The sequence below is a fragment of the Melospiza georgiana genome, chromosome 4, assembly GCF_028018845.1.
Source record: "Melospiza georgiana isolate bMelGeo1 chromosome 4, bMelGeo1.pri, whole genome shotgun sequence".
Taxonomy (NCBI): domain Eukaryota; kingdom Metazoa; phylum Chordata; class Aves; order Passeriformes; family Passerellidae; genus Melospiza; species Melospiza georgiana.
Genome location: NC_080433.1, coordinates 66,909,047 through 66,924,551, shown reverse-complemented (window position 1 = coordinate 66,924,551; position 15,505 = coordinate 66,909,047). Strand labels below are relative to the sequence as shown.

Sequence of the window (15,505 nt, the reverse complement as noted above, 5' to 3'; positions counted from 1 at the left end):
ATTGGGTGATATTCACCTACAGATAAAAAATACAATCAGCTCATTTAATTGCCATCTGCTTTTTGTAGTATTGAGTCCAGCAATAACCAAGATTAGAATATTACTACCCCACACAAGTTTATAATTCAACTTTACACGGTCCAACTCTCATTACAGCTGTTCCAAAATTTAAGACTTCCAAATCCTTTGCCATATATACATATATATATCAACATTTAACCAAGTCCTTTTCTCAATCACAGAATTTAATTTGCTAAGAAATAACTTACAGTTTACTATAACAAAATATTGCAAGGATTGTGCAATCACATTCTTTTACTACATGTTAGCAAAACAACATACTGGACTTAAAGAAGTCTTTTAACCAATTTCCTCACAAGATGAAGTGAACTCCCAAAATCAGACTTTTATGTTTGGATGATTTTTTTCTGGAGTTTAGCCAGTATATCTTAAAAAAAAGTTTAAAAAAATCACACATTTGTTATGTGAGTCACGATCTAACCAGCAAAAGACAACATGAGAAAATAGAAAATTCTACATGAAGTTTTTTAATGTAACTCTCTCCTCCAGATTTTTAATTAGTTTTAAAAGTTTAAATGCTTTTTAAAGTGATTTATCAGATAGATATTTCTAAGTATTCTCTGACCAATATAAATACTTTCTAATGACTGTTTCTACAAAGCTCTTCTCATCTTTCCATCAAAAAAATAAATTACAAAACCTTACCTGACTTTTGAATATTTTTAAATTAGTCCTACTGCCATCTTTAGCTTTTATTACTGTACAGTGAAATAGCAATTATTCTGAAATTATTTTATTATATAATAGCCTCCCACATATTCTATTTAAATACCTATTAATGAATTCTTTTAATGTGCCAAACATTGAATTCATATTTTTGGGTTCTCTCATTTAAATAGCATGGATACAAGTTTTTCATTGACAGTAATACCATGTCTTCAAGGTACTGGCATAGTACAATTAATTCATGCATCTCAAAAGAGAAGTGGGGAAAATATAATCTTTCACATTACTCACACCATTGTTACTGACCCGTTATTTACATAAACCCTTCCTGAGGTGTCATTTCACTCCTGTTCCTGAAGATTTGTGAGCTTATTAGATTTCATACTTCCCTCCGAAGTTCGCAATATTCGACATTTAGACAGGAGGACGAGATACATTTCCCTGGAACTGTCAGACAAATCTCATTGTTGGAATATGCCCTGACTAGTGATTCACCCGCAAATGAAAGCTTACAATTCAATATAGCACCATCTAATAGGAGACATCGATTAATTCTTATAAGATCACATAATAAAAAAGGCAATCAGAAATTCACTTTGTGTCATTACAATAAGGATTCATCATGCTTTTCAATTCAGAACCATCACAGGCCTCATAAATTTGCTGGGGTTTAAATCTGATGCCAGAATTCCAGTGCATTTTTATCCCTTTGCTGGAAGAATTTGGTTCCAGGAAATCTTTTCTCTCCCTCTTCACCCTGCTCTCCCCTACTTGATTGAATTATTCAGCTAGATGAATTTAACTATGTCACATAAGAGGATGGGTGGGCAAAAACCCAACACAGCTACCACAAGCCACACAGTTATGTCTATAAACATCAGTAAACATCCTAAGAAGAGATGCAGCTCACATCCACATTCTTGCTACTCCAGCATATTACATTTGAGCAATTTGCATAAATTAACTGGGCCAAAAAATGTTTTTGGGCAGTGTAAGGTACATTTCTCCTTGAAATATATATGACTAATGCTAACTCAATGAATGCTTTCCTCCATAAATGAGGTCTTTATTATTTTCATTTTCCTAAAAGAAACCAGAATTACAGCCGTCTTGTATCAACATTTTTCTTTCTTGCAACATGCTATGGATATCTGCCTCACCAGACTAGACAGACTGGGGCAAAATCAATGGAGAACTTTAGTCCAGCTAAATGGCTAACTTTAGTCCAGTTAAGTCCAGCTGCTCTCTGCCATTTCCTAGTCAACCACTAGGGATAGACTGAAAGGTTGAGGAAAAAAAATCCTATCTCCATGAATACTCAGAGAAAACTAAGAATCAATCCTTCTCATCCAAGTGTTTTCTCATTGCAATATTTTAAGTTTTAAATCCCATCCTCCTTTGTGCTTCTGCTTTTCACAATTTCACAGATTAAGCCAAGATGTTCCAATATAGTCCCTGGATCAGTTATAATACACTTAGCCTTTTAGATTCTGGACAAAAATATGCCATTCATACTGCTTCTCATCTAAATAACCCCCTGAAAACAGCTTATTTAAATCTTCATTGCTGTGATCAAGCATGACAGACGCTTTCTCTTCTACACATGACATTACAAAAATTCCTTGTAAAGACTGTCTCTTTCTCAGCTCGCTGTTTTAAGCTGAATTAATTGTTGGGGTTTTATTCCACCTGGCATTGCAGCCTTTTCTTTCCTCATTCTCTTTATTGCAACAATGTTTACAAGCCACTGAGGACAAGCATTAATAAAGTAGAGATTGTTTTTAACAGTAGTAATATAAACCAAGATCAGAGCACATTTAATTGCATTCTCAGAAAGAGAGATCATGGAAGATCTGTAAAGCCATAGCACGACAGCATTACACCTTCAAAACTACATCACCAAAAACAAACAGCAAACTTCCTTCTACTGACTATAATATATCAGATGCACCATAAATCCACTAAGAAAGAAATTAGGAAAAAAATCAAGATCCATCTGCTACAAATAGTTATGATGATGGGATTGATACGCAGAAAGTTGAGATCTATTTTAAACCTCAGTAATTAAAAAGTAGTTTTTAAAAACACTCAAAGGAAAGTATCAGCTTTTTTCAGAAAATATAAAACACAAAAGCACTTCTTCTAGAGCGGTGTGAGATGAATACGGCCTGTTTTCTTGTCTAGTCTGCCTCTAAACTCAAAAACTCTCCCAGGTAACCTACTCCAATCCATTCTAAATGGTTAGCTAGTGAACCAGATATATTTAATGAGAAGATATTAGTTCTGAGTATCCACTAAAATTTGAAAATTGAAAGTATCATTATGGGTAACTGCAAAAGACTAAATGAGCACCAATAACGAACAGTGGCTAGGAATGTAAGTAAAAGAGAATTTGGAATTTTGGCATCTACAAATCACGAGTTCAAATATAAACTGGATTGAAGGACAACAAGAGACAATTTGTCTCAGTTTCAGTCCTGGTGGAAAGTGGACATTTATTAAAATCTTCATAATGTACATCACTGACTGTCTTACCTGAAGCCTCAGGAAGGAGAACTGTGACTGAAAAGGTCTGAGAAAAGATAAAATGAATCTTTTAAAATGTTTCCTACAGAGACTGAGCACAATGGCAGGGGCAATGCACTGAGCTATACAAGTTTTGTGGGCAATACTAAAAATAATTTAAGAACAACTGCAGCAGAGCTGACTTTCCATTGTATATATTTTGATGCTAATCTTATGTAATACATTTGGTGCTGATCAGCATTACAAAGATCAGTGCTCTAAAAATATCTGAACATGACAGATAGATAGATAGTCTTCAGCCTGTATCTCCATCCATTACATTCACTAAAAATAGAGTATTAAATTACAGAAGGGCTTGGTTGCACTAGCATGCAAAAAGGTGCCATCTGAGGCGGCTCAAAGAAATACTTGGCTATTCAAAGAAAGGGCTGAATACTGAAGAGTTAATATCCAAGAGTTTTCTTGCACCCATCCAGCAGTAGTTTAAGTTGCAAATTAGCCACAATGCCATGGACAACTGTACTCTTTTCAAGGTCTAAAACTCTGGTAGAAACACCAAATGCTATATGAAAATAAGTCAAGTACAGCTGACAAGCACTGCAGATAGAAAAACATGTTGTGGAAAGCATATATTTTGAAGTTCTGGCAATCTAAGAAAATCTTAAGACTAAATGCAATAAGAAGAAAATCACATCTCCTAACTTTTGCCTTAGAGATTTATTTACAGCAGGAGGAAGTATGAATTCCAGATGCAAGAAAAAAAATTACTCCAATCTGTCAGCATTTTAAGCTTCCTCTTGAACAGATTTTGCATCTCGCTTTTGTTCAGTCTCAGTCACATATTGGCTACACCCAGAGCTGTAAATTAAAGGGTGCCAGGAAAGGTTCCTGTGTCTGGCACATGATTGTGTGCACCACCACTCTGGTAGGACACTCATGGCCCACCCACTGGCCTGGGCCAACAGCTGCAGCTGAGCAGAGGCAGCCCTGCAGCCACCGTGGCCAGGAGGGTCTGCAGGGCAGGCAGGCCCTGCTCTGGGGAAGGGGAGCCCTCCCAGCTGGGCACTGCCTGGCCCCACTGCCCTCGGTGCCCGGGGTGCTCCCAGGAACCTTCCACTCCTGGGTACAGACACGGCTGTTACCCTCCCAGCTCAGAGAGATGCTCCCAGCTGGGATGGCAGCTTAATCCTGAGTGTCTGTCACAAACCCTGACTGACCTTGTGCTCCCAAGTGACACTGGCGGACACTGACACAAGCAGCAGGGTGACAGCGTGGAGCCATTCAACAGACAGCCCTTCTGCAGCAAAAACAAACACTTCCTGCTGGTCCTTGAAGTGAGGCCAACACTAATCGGAACAAACCTTGATAATACAAATTTGCCTTCACACAGATGAGACCAAGCTCATCTACTTACTTACATTTACTGTTCTAAGCATAGTTACGTGTTTTCAACACCCTTACTCTCTTTGAAAAACAAACCCAGACCATCTGGGGACAAGCAGTCAGTGATTGGGATATGCATGTATTTAGTGTGTGCCTCTGAAGAAGGGGTTGACATGACAATGAACTGGTACATTTTCTACTTCTGCTTTTTTTTTTTTATTTATTTCTTAAATTATAATGCACTAAAAAAAATATCTGTCATCAAGCACATGCTTCTAATCATTATGACAGATAATAGTACTTTACAATAACACTGTCCTACTTACACAATCTAGTACCAGTTAATTGAAAAGTAGATCTCAGTAGACCCTCAGAAGTTTAGAACTAATGTATATTAATTTTAATCACAGAATTTTTATGTTAGAGTCACTTTACCTTTAAACATTAAGCCAGTTAAATATTCAGAATTGTTTCACAACATCTGAAATTCAGTTTCACCATTGTATTCAAAACCAAGATCAGGCTAAATCAAAGCTTCCCACTTACTTCCCAAGAAATCTTTTATGCCAACATATTACTGCTCATATTACTGCTCCAGTGCTCTGCAACTGATGCACATTCTAGAACCATGCATAACATTATATAACTCAAATATTTACTTAAGTAAATATAAATAAATCTTGATATACTACTGAGATCCAGGACAGTGAGAAAGAGGCTGCCTACTCTATATCACAGATATCATCAGCTGATGCTGACTTTTCCCTCAAAACAATCCAGAATCTTAAGACGTCATTCACCCAAATGTTCCACACAAATATTCTTATGTCTGAAGTGCACAGTCATCTATCACTTTTGGGATCAGAATGACAAATTTTCTCTCATTTTGTTTCCTGGCATGTCCAGTAGTAGAGGTCAAGAACAAGTGATTCAATGTCCTGTACTTTGAGGATATGTGACAGCTATTTGAAACATTGGTGCAGTGACTGATTTTTGAGATGCTTACGTATTCTCTTTAATCTCAAAATTTGCTTCTCTTCCTGGGTTTTTAGCATTTTAACTTTGAAATACATAAGATACACCACGCTTATGTTTTCTTAAGAAGACCAGGGCAGCATTCTTCAGAATACCAGGAAGGACTGTGCTCTCTGCACAGGGCATAAAAACTTCCACGTGGCAAACGTGATAATCACAAACACCACAACCACTGCCCAGGCTAAAATCCTGATGAGAAGCCAAGCCTCTACCATGAGCTATAAAGGACAGTTTAGTAGCTGAGGGGAAAGGTTAGTAGCTCTCCCAGAGCACTGTCCTCAGCCTGTATTTCAAACCTCTGCCTCATTCATCTGCTTTTGTGGTATATGTGGCATCAGTTCAACCACACTGAGTTAAGAGAATTTTAAAAATTATTCAAATTCTCTACTTCCTTCCTCCCTCATTACACCCACTCTCCATCTCCACATTTTGAGGGCTTCCTCTCCATGATTGCTTACAAGTCTGACAGCGGGAAAGATCTCCATTATATCATCTGCCTGCAGCCTCTTGTCTGCTGGAAAGATCCCTTTTTTTAGATAAACTTATTACTCCATAAAATACAATATTCCATATTTAGGAAACACTCCAATTATAGGCGATCACAGCTCCCACCAATTTTAGCCTTTTCTACCCCAACCATAGAAAAAATCTGCCTAATTTAGTTTGGCCATGCAGGTTCTTGCTTTGTCTGTACTTCAAGCAGACACGAACTTTGTTTGTGCTCCAGGCTGAGGGAGTGTTGTACTCAGCAAGGTGCCACAGCTGAACTGGTCAGCATGGACTGGAGTGGAGCTAAAATGTGCTCTGCCATCTGGCAACACAATAGAGTGAGTTTGTGTCTGCCTCAATCATGTAAGCACACAATATCCTTATATAGAAATGTTTTTAAGACAGCTTAATCCACCAGAATTTGCCAGTAATCGCCCCCACCTGCTCTGAAAAGTAAGTGGGCAATCTCATTTTTACAATGCTGCCTCTGCAAATGACTCTTTGCTTGTTTTATTGGCCAAAGGAAAACGTTGTCTCTGATGATGCCTCTAGTGATGCCCTGTGGTGGGAGGAGTCAGAAGACAGCCTCCATCAGACAAGGCAGGAAGGATTGCTCTGGGACTCTGATCAAAATTCATAAAGATAGTCTGACAGGATGACTGTAACTCTAGGGAGGAAACTGGTAGAGGTCTCCAGGTTCACAAAGTAGGAGAATCACACCTTCTCTAAACAACTGCATTTTCATGTTCACAGCACAACACATTTCATCTATGTGCACTTGGTGGGTGTGTTAGTGTATTTCAATCCACCCACATGACAAGCTGAATAGAAACAGCACAGAAGTAAGAGAACATGCAGTACTCACATTCAGGTAACTGAAATCATCACTCTAAAACCGGAAAGAATGCATCAAAAAGACCCAACAACAAATACTGTTTCCACCAGTCCTGTGCTGGGAAGGGAATAGACTAGAGGACCAAAGAGTGCTCTTCCATCTTCAGTCTATATGGACAATGGATCTTACAATTTATTTTACTGCTTGTTGTCAAAATTACATATCTTGTAAACTTCCAGAGCTATTAACCCTCAATGTTTCATGACTTCTCTATCAACAGCAAACAAAAATATAGTGATTGCAAAGTTGCAATGAAGAGATTTTTATATATAAGAGAAAACACAACATTTCAAGTACATTCAAAATTCAGCTCAGTAAATTACAAAATTACAGGTAATCAACTGGGGAAACACAGTTTTGTTTCACTTTCAATCACTAGACTACCATTTTTAAATTTTTCTATAAATAAATGAAAAATCTGATATAGAGTAGCGTATTAGCAAAACCAAACATGAGTTCTAAAGACTGCAATCAAGGAGGCATCTTTTCCAAAAAAATAACAGACCAAGTCTGTTCCCTTATTATGAAAGATTACTGCAGAGTATTACTCTAGAGCAGTGGTCTTTGAGATGGGGCACATGCACCACAAGGATTAGGCAAAAGAAAATGGGGTGCATGACAAGAATACCAACAGTATATTATCAACTTCAACAGTATTATCAATTTATTATCAACTTCTTATCAACTTCAACAGTAGATGTATAGAAGTTATAAATAAACAAGTATACAAACAATGAGGGTGTATGTTCCAAAAGTTTATACTGATAGGAACGATAACCCTAAATGTTAAGATCACTGCACTAGAGGATCCTGTCACAATTACTACTGCCATGTCAAAGGCATGTAACAAAGATGCTGGTGAGTTTTAAGTTCTCTTTTAAACTTCTCAACTATCAGTTAAACAAAAATAACTCTAGGAAGCAGATTTATGAGCTCCTATCTTTTGTTAAGGAACATGAATAAACATCCCAAATGACTCAACATTTTTGTTTTCAGGAAATGCAACTTATTACCTTCTCACAAATCTCTTCCCTTCACTATACTTATTGTAAGTATTTGATTAAAGAGCTAATTTTCCTGATGTGGCCAATAAACAAGAGCACAACACGTTGTATGTATCAATCAAGACAGATGATTAAAGGTATTTGCAAATGGGAATGGATGACTCCTCTGGAACTGAATAGAGAAAAGTTAGGGTGCTTTCTCATCTAGGCTACCTCAATTGCAAGAAAAAGTGGCCAGTGAACAAAATCTGGCTCAGTAAACAGACCTTTTGTTAAAATCTATGCACTGGATTACAAGGTGCAAATGTAGAAGAGGAAAATTTTGCTCAGATGTTCAGATTTGTTAACAACTTTTCCAATCTGGAATGAGAAGGATGTGGAAATGGTGACTAAACAGAAATCTGGTGGTGTTCTGTAATCATTATGAAGATGTCTCTGTTTTAAGGAAAACATGAATAAGAAGAAACAAAATTTAACGGCACAGAGAAAATATACCAAGCACACTTTCTCAGCACCACAAAACACAGGATGGGTGGTGAAGATGAAAGCTAATACTCTTAAATTAACAGAAATATTTTTTAAATCCAGTGCAATGTCTAATTAGCCCTTCAAACTCTGTATAGTAAGACCATCTGCAATTATACTGAGTGAAATTAGGACAATAATTCTGAATGCTGCATGGCATACCCCAACCACACCAAGCCTCAGCAAGGGATTGACTAAAGATTCACCCAGCATCAGAATGTGTCTACATACTGCTGCTTCCAGACATTATTATCTTCTCTGAACTGTTAATAGAAGAACAGGTCTCAGGTGCAGGAAGTTCTTGATGTGGGGAAAGTTGAAAAGGGTACAAAGGCACAAGTAACATTAACAAATGTTTAGGATTTAGAGGAAGAGGCCATTTTTTCTTAGTCATTTTTACTTTAGGACTGCATGTACAAACTGACAGATGCTGCTTTTGCTCAAAGGTAAAACCTTTGAATCTTGACTAACAAATTTCTTGTTATTTGTCTGTTTAAGGATACTTGAAGAAACAGACACAAAATCTCAGTGAATTCCTTGTTATGTGAAACTGAGTAAATAAAAACCCTGACATCAACATCAGAATGTCTCAACCTTTTTAGAACTGCACATTTCACTTCTTCACCTTTCAAATCTACCTGCAATATTTCAACATAAAAAAAAATTAATTACTTTTTAAACTCTCCTGCCCCCATTTTCCTTCACTGAGAATTCTGAGATGGTTTTGTTTACTTTTAATTTGGAAGAGAACTCAATTTCAAGTTCCTCCAGGAAATTAAATATCCATCTCTAGCACTGCTCTGCTCTAGCTATCAGACATGCAGCATCTGAGCGGATATGTTCCATGACTCCTTCTCAGCTTTGGAGAGCAGGATTATTGTTGACTCCAACCTATTGTTGGAGGCTGGATAGGAAGATTGAATTAAGTTTGCATTCTTGGCTAAACCACTAAAACATAATGAAACAGTGCTGTCTAACATAGCTCCTATTCTACATGTGGTGCACATTCCAGGCTCAATCTGTCTGCCCAAAAATAGGCACCAAAAAAAGGCTAAGCTGTTCCAGATTATATCCAGAGGGCTGGCAAGCATGGCACAGGACAAGTGGGAGAGCCATGCCCTGCTGGAGAGGCAGCTGGAGGCTAGGAATGATATTTCAGCTCTTCAAAGATGACTCTGACACTTATATCTTGGCAACTGTGTTGAGCACTTCTGGCTTTTAAATTTGTAACATATATCAGCAAGGAAAGAAAGAAGTTTTTAAAAAAGGGAAGCAGTGCAATATTATTTTACAATTTGAAGGTCTGTGCTTCGAGGACACTGATGTTCATCCTGCCAGGCTGGCTAATCCCTTCACTTACCTTTTTAGTGATTCAAGTTCGCATTTTAAGTTGTCAAAATCAAGAAGTTTAAGGGCTCACACTCCCTCTTTCCTCCTACATTCTTTTACTTTAAGGTTAGGTAACACAAAGCCACAAATCATACACTTATCAGCTTATTTCTAAGTATCTTGGTTTTTTCAGGGTTTCTTATGAATTTTCCAGCTGTCTGATCACAAAAAGATGTTCACTTCCAAAGAATCCACTAGCCAGACTCTAACAAAGACAATGAGAACAACCCTGATACTTTCACAGTTACAGCTGAAAGGTCTTTTTTTTTTTCCAGCTGAATGCCACTATTTGACACTACACTCCATGACACAATGTAATTTTTTTTACCTACGATGACTCTCACAACCTACTAAAAGTCCTCATTTCTGTCATGAGCAAATTTCATTCTGAAAATATGAAACCATGATTTGGTATCTTTAAAAGCAGACTCAACTTAAGCACCATGCTTTAAATAGCTAAGAAAATAATGCTAACATTTGATTTTATTTTAAAGTTTAAATTAGTCTTTATGGCCTTCATGACTGCTTCACCTACGTTCCTTTTCCATACACCAAGTCAGCAAACTTCCAAGACAATTCATCCAATAGACAAGGTAAACAAAGTACGTGTTACTGAATTCCAATTTTTTCAAAGCTATTCTGAGATGGAAGAAATGTAAAAGGTAAACAGAAACCAAACTAACTAAATTACTGCAATGTTTTGTAGCCAATTGGTACAAAAAAAATATTAGCAGGCGTCTTTCTTTAAATAAAACATATAGTAAATGAATGTTACTGGAATCTGAGTCTGCTGTCAGAATTAATGTTGCTTATTAAGTGAACATCTTGTTTACAAATACAAGTAGTTAGTCATTTCTGGTGGGTCTGCATATTGCAAAAATTTTTTTTCATCTCTTCATAAAAAAACTATTATAATTTCAGCAACAGCCGTTAGGAGAAAATTGTTCATTTATATTTTTTTTTTGTATGATAACAACATTGACTGTACTATCCATAGGCTTTTTGGAGGCTCTTACCAAAAGGATAAGCCTTTGGGGATCCTTCTTCTATTCTGGTCAACACTAGATACCACTGCATGGTAAATGATTGGAAATATATTACAAATACAAACAAATAAAGGTCAATTAAACATATGTCAAATAATACATATATGGAAAAAAATACCCAAAATTTCTTGCAAATAGTGAAAAACTGTATTTGAACAGTCTAAATTTTAATACCATAAAGATCATGTATCATGTAACTAATGTAGTATCAAATGTTGGTTAATAAAGAACTGAATTTAACAGTCTTGATTTTGTTTAATGACAGCTACAATTTTGAGGTTTTAAAAATTAATATGGTAAATTCAATTTGGAGTTATACAGATAAATTTTACTGCTATCAATAGGCTGACTTTGTCTGAAGGCAGAATTTAATTGATCATGTTCATAAACACAACGGAGAGTTAATTGGAAGGTTTTGTCTTATCTAGATTGTTTAACTCTTATGTTCTAAATCTACAAAACACTGCACACAGAAAACCATTGCTATGTAGAAATTTAAAGTTACTTACAAGTTGCTCTGATTTTACACCGAAAAGCTGAATGGTCTTCGCCACATTTTTGGCCACAGCTAAACTCAGGTCTGGATCAACAGCAGCCACATTTAGCTCACTGGAAGCAAAGATCACAAATCTTAATTAACAACTGAACAGTGCTGTATTGAATGCTGTATTGGATCGATAAAGAATTAACTATGAATCCAGAGTTACGTGGCACATCAATTTAGAGAGAGTAACACATACAACCAAGTCTTTCCACGCACCGTAATTCAGTTTACAATTTAACAAGTCATTTGGGAATTTTATGTGCAGCGTTCCTATTCTAGTAGGAATGAGCAAAGTTTAGGAATGACACTTCAGTATGAAATCACTATTAGTAAGCCATTCAAAAATATTGACAGCAATTAACTACATTCAAGCTTTGGCAGCAGCCTTCAAACATTACAGGTGAATACACAGTCATTCAACTCTGGAATTACATGAGCTGTGCAGAAATACCCAGGGGATGCCTTAGCTTGACACAACTAATAAGCGGTGTTTTAGGCAATCCTTCATAGTAAAAGAGGCCCCCAAGGAATGACAGGGAACAAACGAAGAAGGAAAAGATTTCTAAACCGCTCCCAGTATTTTTTGTTCATTAACGTGCCCAGATCTCCATCGGCTGGGGCTGCATTCCAAACTGCTCTGCTGAAGACAGGCAAGCACAAGAACCATCACATTGCTCATGGTGAGTTTAACCTCTCTCAAGAGCTGGAGAATCACTAGGCACCCCAGCTTGGAAAAATCTTCTCTGAGAACTCTCTAGGGCCCCAAACCTCACAAGCTGAAGGTCAGTCTAGAAGATTCAGTTGAAATTTCACAATTTTCATGTTGTTTTCCTTTCTCTTTTGCAAGAAGCAAAACAGTATCAGTCACCACACCAACAGACATGTTCTGAGCAGCTGTAACTCCCAGTCACAAGTACTGTGTCAATATTTAGTATTTTATACACACACATACTGTGAATACTGCCCATGTTTTTTCAGACTTTGTTAAACAGAGTAGTTGTTACCAAAACCTTATGAGGGAAAATGCACCATTGGTAATTTAGGTATCTCATTCTACAAATTCCACCTGGAATAGTTATATTTACTTATCATCTTGCTGTTTTACTCTAACAAAGTATTTACATCAGGTATTATCACTTCCAGCCAAGCAACTACCACTTTCCTTTGATACAGTCAGGATAATTAAGATACCAGACACTGACAGTATGTGTAAAATTTCTCTTCCTGATCTTTTATAAGCTTAAACATTAAAACTTATGTTTTATTTATTCCAGAAAAACAAAATACAGAAAACAAATAATAAACTATATTTATTATAAATAATAATAAAGAGGTGCCTATCTTGCTGCATTCAGCATTGTTGCAGCCTCACCTTGAACACCATGTCTAGTTCAGGGTCCCACAATGTAGGAAGAATGTGGTGTTATCTGAATGTGTCCAGAGGAGGGCAACAGATCAGATGAAAGGACTGGAAGGAATGTCCTGTGAGGGACAGTGAAGGGTGTGGGTTTGCCAAGTTTGGAGAAAAGGAGGGGCAGCCTCCTTGCCCTCTACAGCTTCCTAAGCAGGGAAGTAGAGAAGGAGTTGCTGAGCATCCTCCCCAGGATGAGCCAGAGGAGGTGTGGGAATGGTTCAAAACTGCATGAGGTGAGGTTCCAACTCAGCATTAAGGAATCGCTTAATTAACACGAGGGTGGTCAAACCCTGGAACAGGCTTCTTGGAGAGGGGGCCAATGCCCCAAGCTTGTCAGTATTTAAGAGGCATTTGGACAATGCCCTTAACATGTTTTAGCTTTTTGGCCAGCTCTGAAGTATTCATGCAGTTGGACTGGATTTATCATTGTAGGTCCTGTCCAACTGAAATACTCTGTTCTGTTGTGTGTTACTCTGTTCTGTTGTGTGTTACTCTATTTTATCCCATCCTATCCTATCCTGTCCTAAACTCTGACTTGATTTTTGCACTCATCTACTTTACAATTAAAGAGTAATCAACCTTTTACAGCTAAGGAAGTCTCCTTTCTAAAACTGTAAGTTATGAAAAAGTACATGTTGAGTATTTCCAATATACATTTCCAATGCCTCCCATGTGCATACCTGGCTATAGTTTTAATGATGCTGTCAAGCTCGTCAGAAGAGGGAGGATTACGACCTCCAGGAGGAAAGACAAGATTGATGGGGTCAAACAGTCGAGACAAGGATTTTGACAAATAGGCAGCTTCATATTGTTGCAGTGAATCCTTCAAGGCCTTTTCTGGACTTTGCACATGAGAAAAAGTTATTACATTTCAAATTAAAATACACAATAGCATTAAATCTTTCCAGACATACGAACTTTGCAATACTGAACCTGTTTTTCCTTTCTGCTTTTTAAACATATGCATATAAAAAACATTCTTCTGATAAGTCTCCCACAGACTGCTCAAGAACATATTTAAGTCAATACAATTCTCATATAAAATATTCATTTTATCTTACATAAGTCTGTAAGTCATAATAGGCTTGATAAGCCTGTTTCAGTTTGATCTTTCTGATATCACTTAGATGATGTTTATTCTATGATGTATAAACTAAAAACTGTGAATCATAACAACGGAGCATTTGTCATACTCAAATGATTGCAGTGTCAACTGAAGAAAGCTAGTGCTGTAATCACAATACATACAAAACTGAATTTTCACCATTTTCCTATTTTTTTCACCCAAAGAGACAAAAAGATAGAACTTGATAGAACTCAGAGACTTTGTGAAAGACAAGACAACCCAACACTGTTAGATATATAGCTTAATGAAAAGCCTAGAGCTCTAAAATAGCATTAGAGCAGTAAATGCAAAAGAGGGGGAAAAGCCTTTCAAATTCTCCTGCAGTGACAATTTGAATAACAGTGAGTTTAAAAAAAATATTCTGCTTTCTTACAGGGTGCAAATATTTATATTTTATAGTCATACAGTTCATAATACATACTCATAATCTTCATTTTTTTGCATGAATATGTCCTGTGCATCTTCTTCCATTTGCTGTAGTTCAGCAAAAAGATCAGTAGTTCCACTTGTGTTAAAATTCCTCTGAATATTTTGACTATATTGTTGGAGGCGCTTCCACAAGTCATTATAAAGCCTCAGTAATTTAGGGTATTCTCCTTCAAATGCTTGTTTCAAAAACATAGAGGCTGTAAAATAAAGCAGTAAGCAACACACAATGCTAAGCTCAGACTAATTTTTTTATTCCTACAAACTTCTATCCTTGCATTTATATCAATATTACACAATGCTATCCTAAGTTTAATATTAATAATGTAATATTTCTAACTCATTTCAAAGTGAAATAACTATAACATTAAAAGCACTTGACAAAGGATGTAAAGCACCAATATAAAACCGAAAACTGGAAGACTAGATATGAAAAAATTATTTTGTACAATAAATGTTTGGTGTCAAACTTAATTATTATTATCATTCATTTAAGGCCAAAGGGTAATTGGAACTCTCTAAATCTAGAGATTTGCTAACAATATCTTGATGGAGGATAAGTGTGGGGCTGTACAACTTTGAAGATAACAATTTAAAACAGACAAAGATAACTCCTATGAACCAAAGCCTTCAGAAAAGCATATGCTTTTATGCCCAATTCTTAAAACAAGGTACTTAATATGCAATTCCTAAACTTCTCAAAGAAAGACAAAGCCAGCAGAAAAAGCAGCATTATTTTCAGCCTTGAAAGGCTTGCCACAAGTAACAGGAAATGAAACAAATGTACAACTGCTTTAGCAACTGTTAATCTTGATCTAACATCACTCATACTCTATAGAGATTTCCCATTACATCAGGAGATAAACACTGTTCCATTCATCACAGGCTTTTCAGGTTCCAGACATCTGCCCCATTTCACCCAGGCTGTGCTTTCAACTCCAATATATAATTTTGAA

General features: G+C 36.7%; 1 protein-coding gene across 1 annotated transcript in view; it reads right to left on the bottom strand.

The window, feature by feature from the left end:
- COG5 (component of oligomeric golgi complex 5) overlaps positions 1-15,505 on the bottom strand; it is a 173,638-nt gene that overhangs the window by 29,481 nt on the left and 128,652 nt on the right. Inside the window, exons 12-14 of the mRNA XM_058022274.1 lie at positions 14,545-14,749; positions 13,678-13,839; positions 11,549-11,648 (exon numbers count right to left, since the gene is read on the bottom strand). Coding sequence (XP_057878257.1) covers positions 11,549-11,648; positions 13,678-13,839; positions 14,545-14,749 — 467 coding nt within the window. The remainder of the gene's footprint in view (positions 1-11,548; positions 11,649-13,677; positions 13,840-14,544; positions 14,750-15,505) is intronic.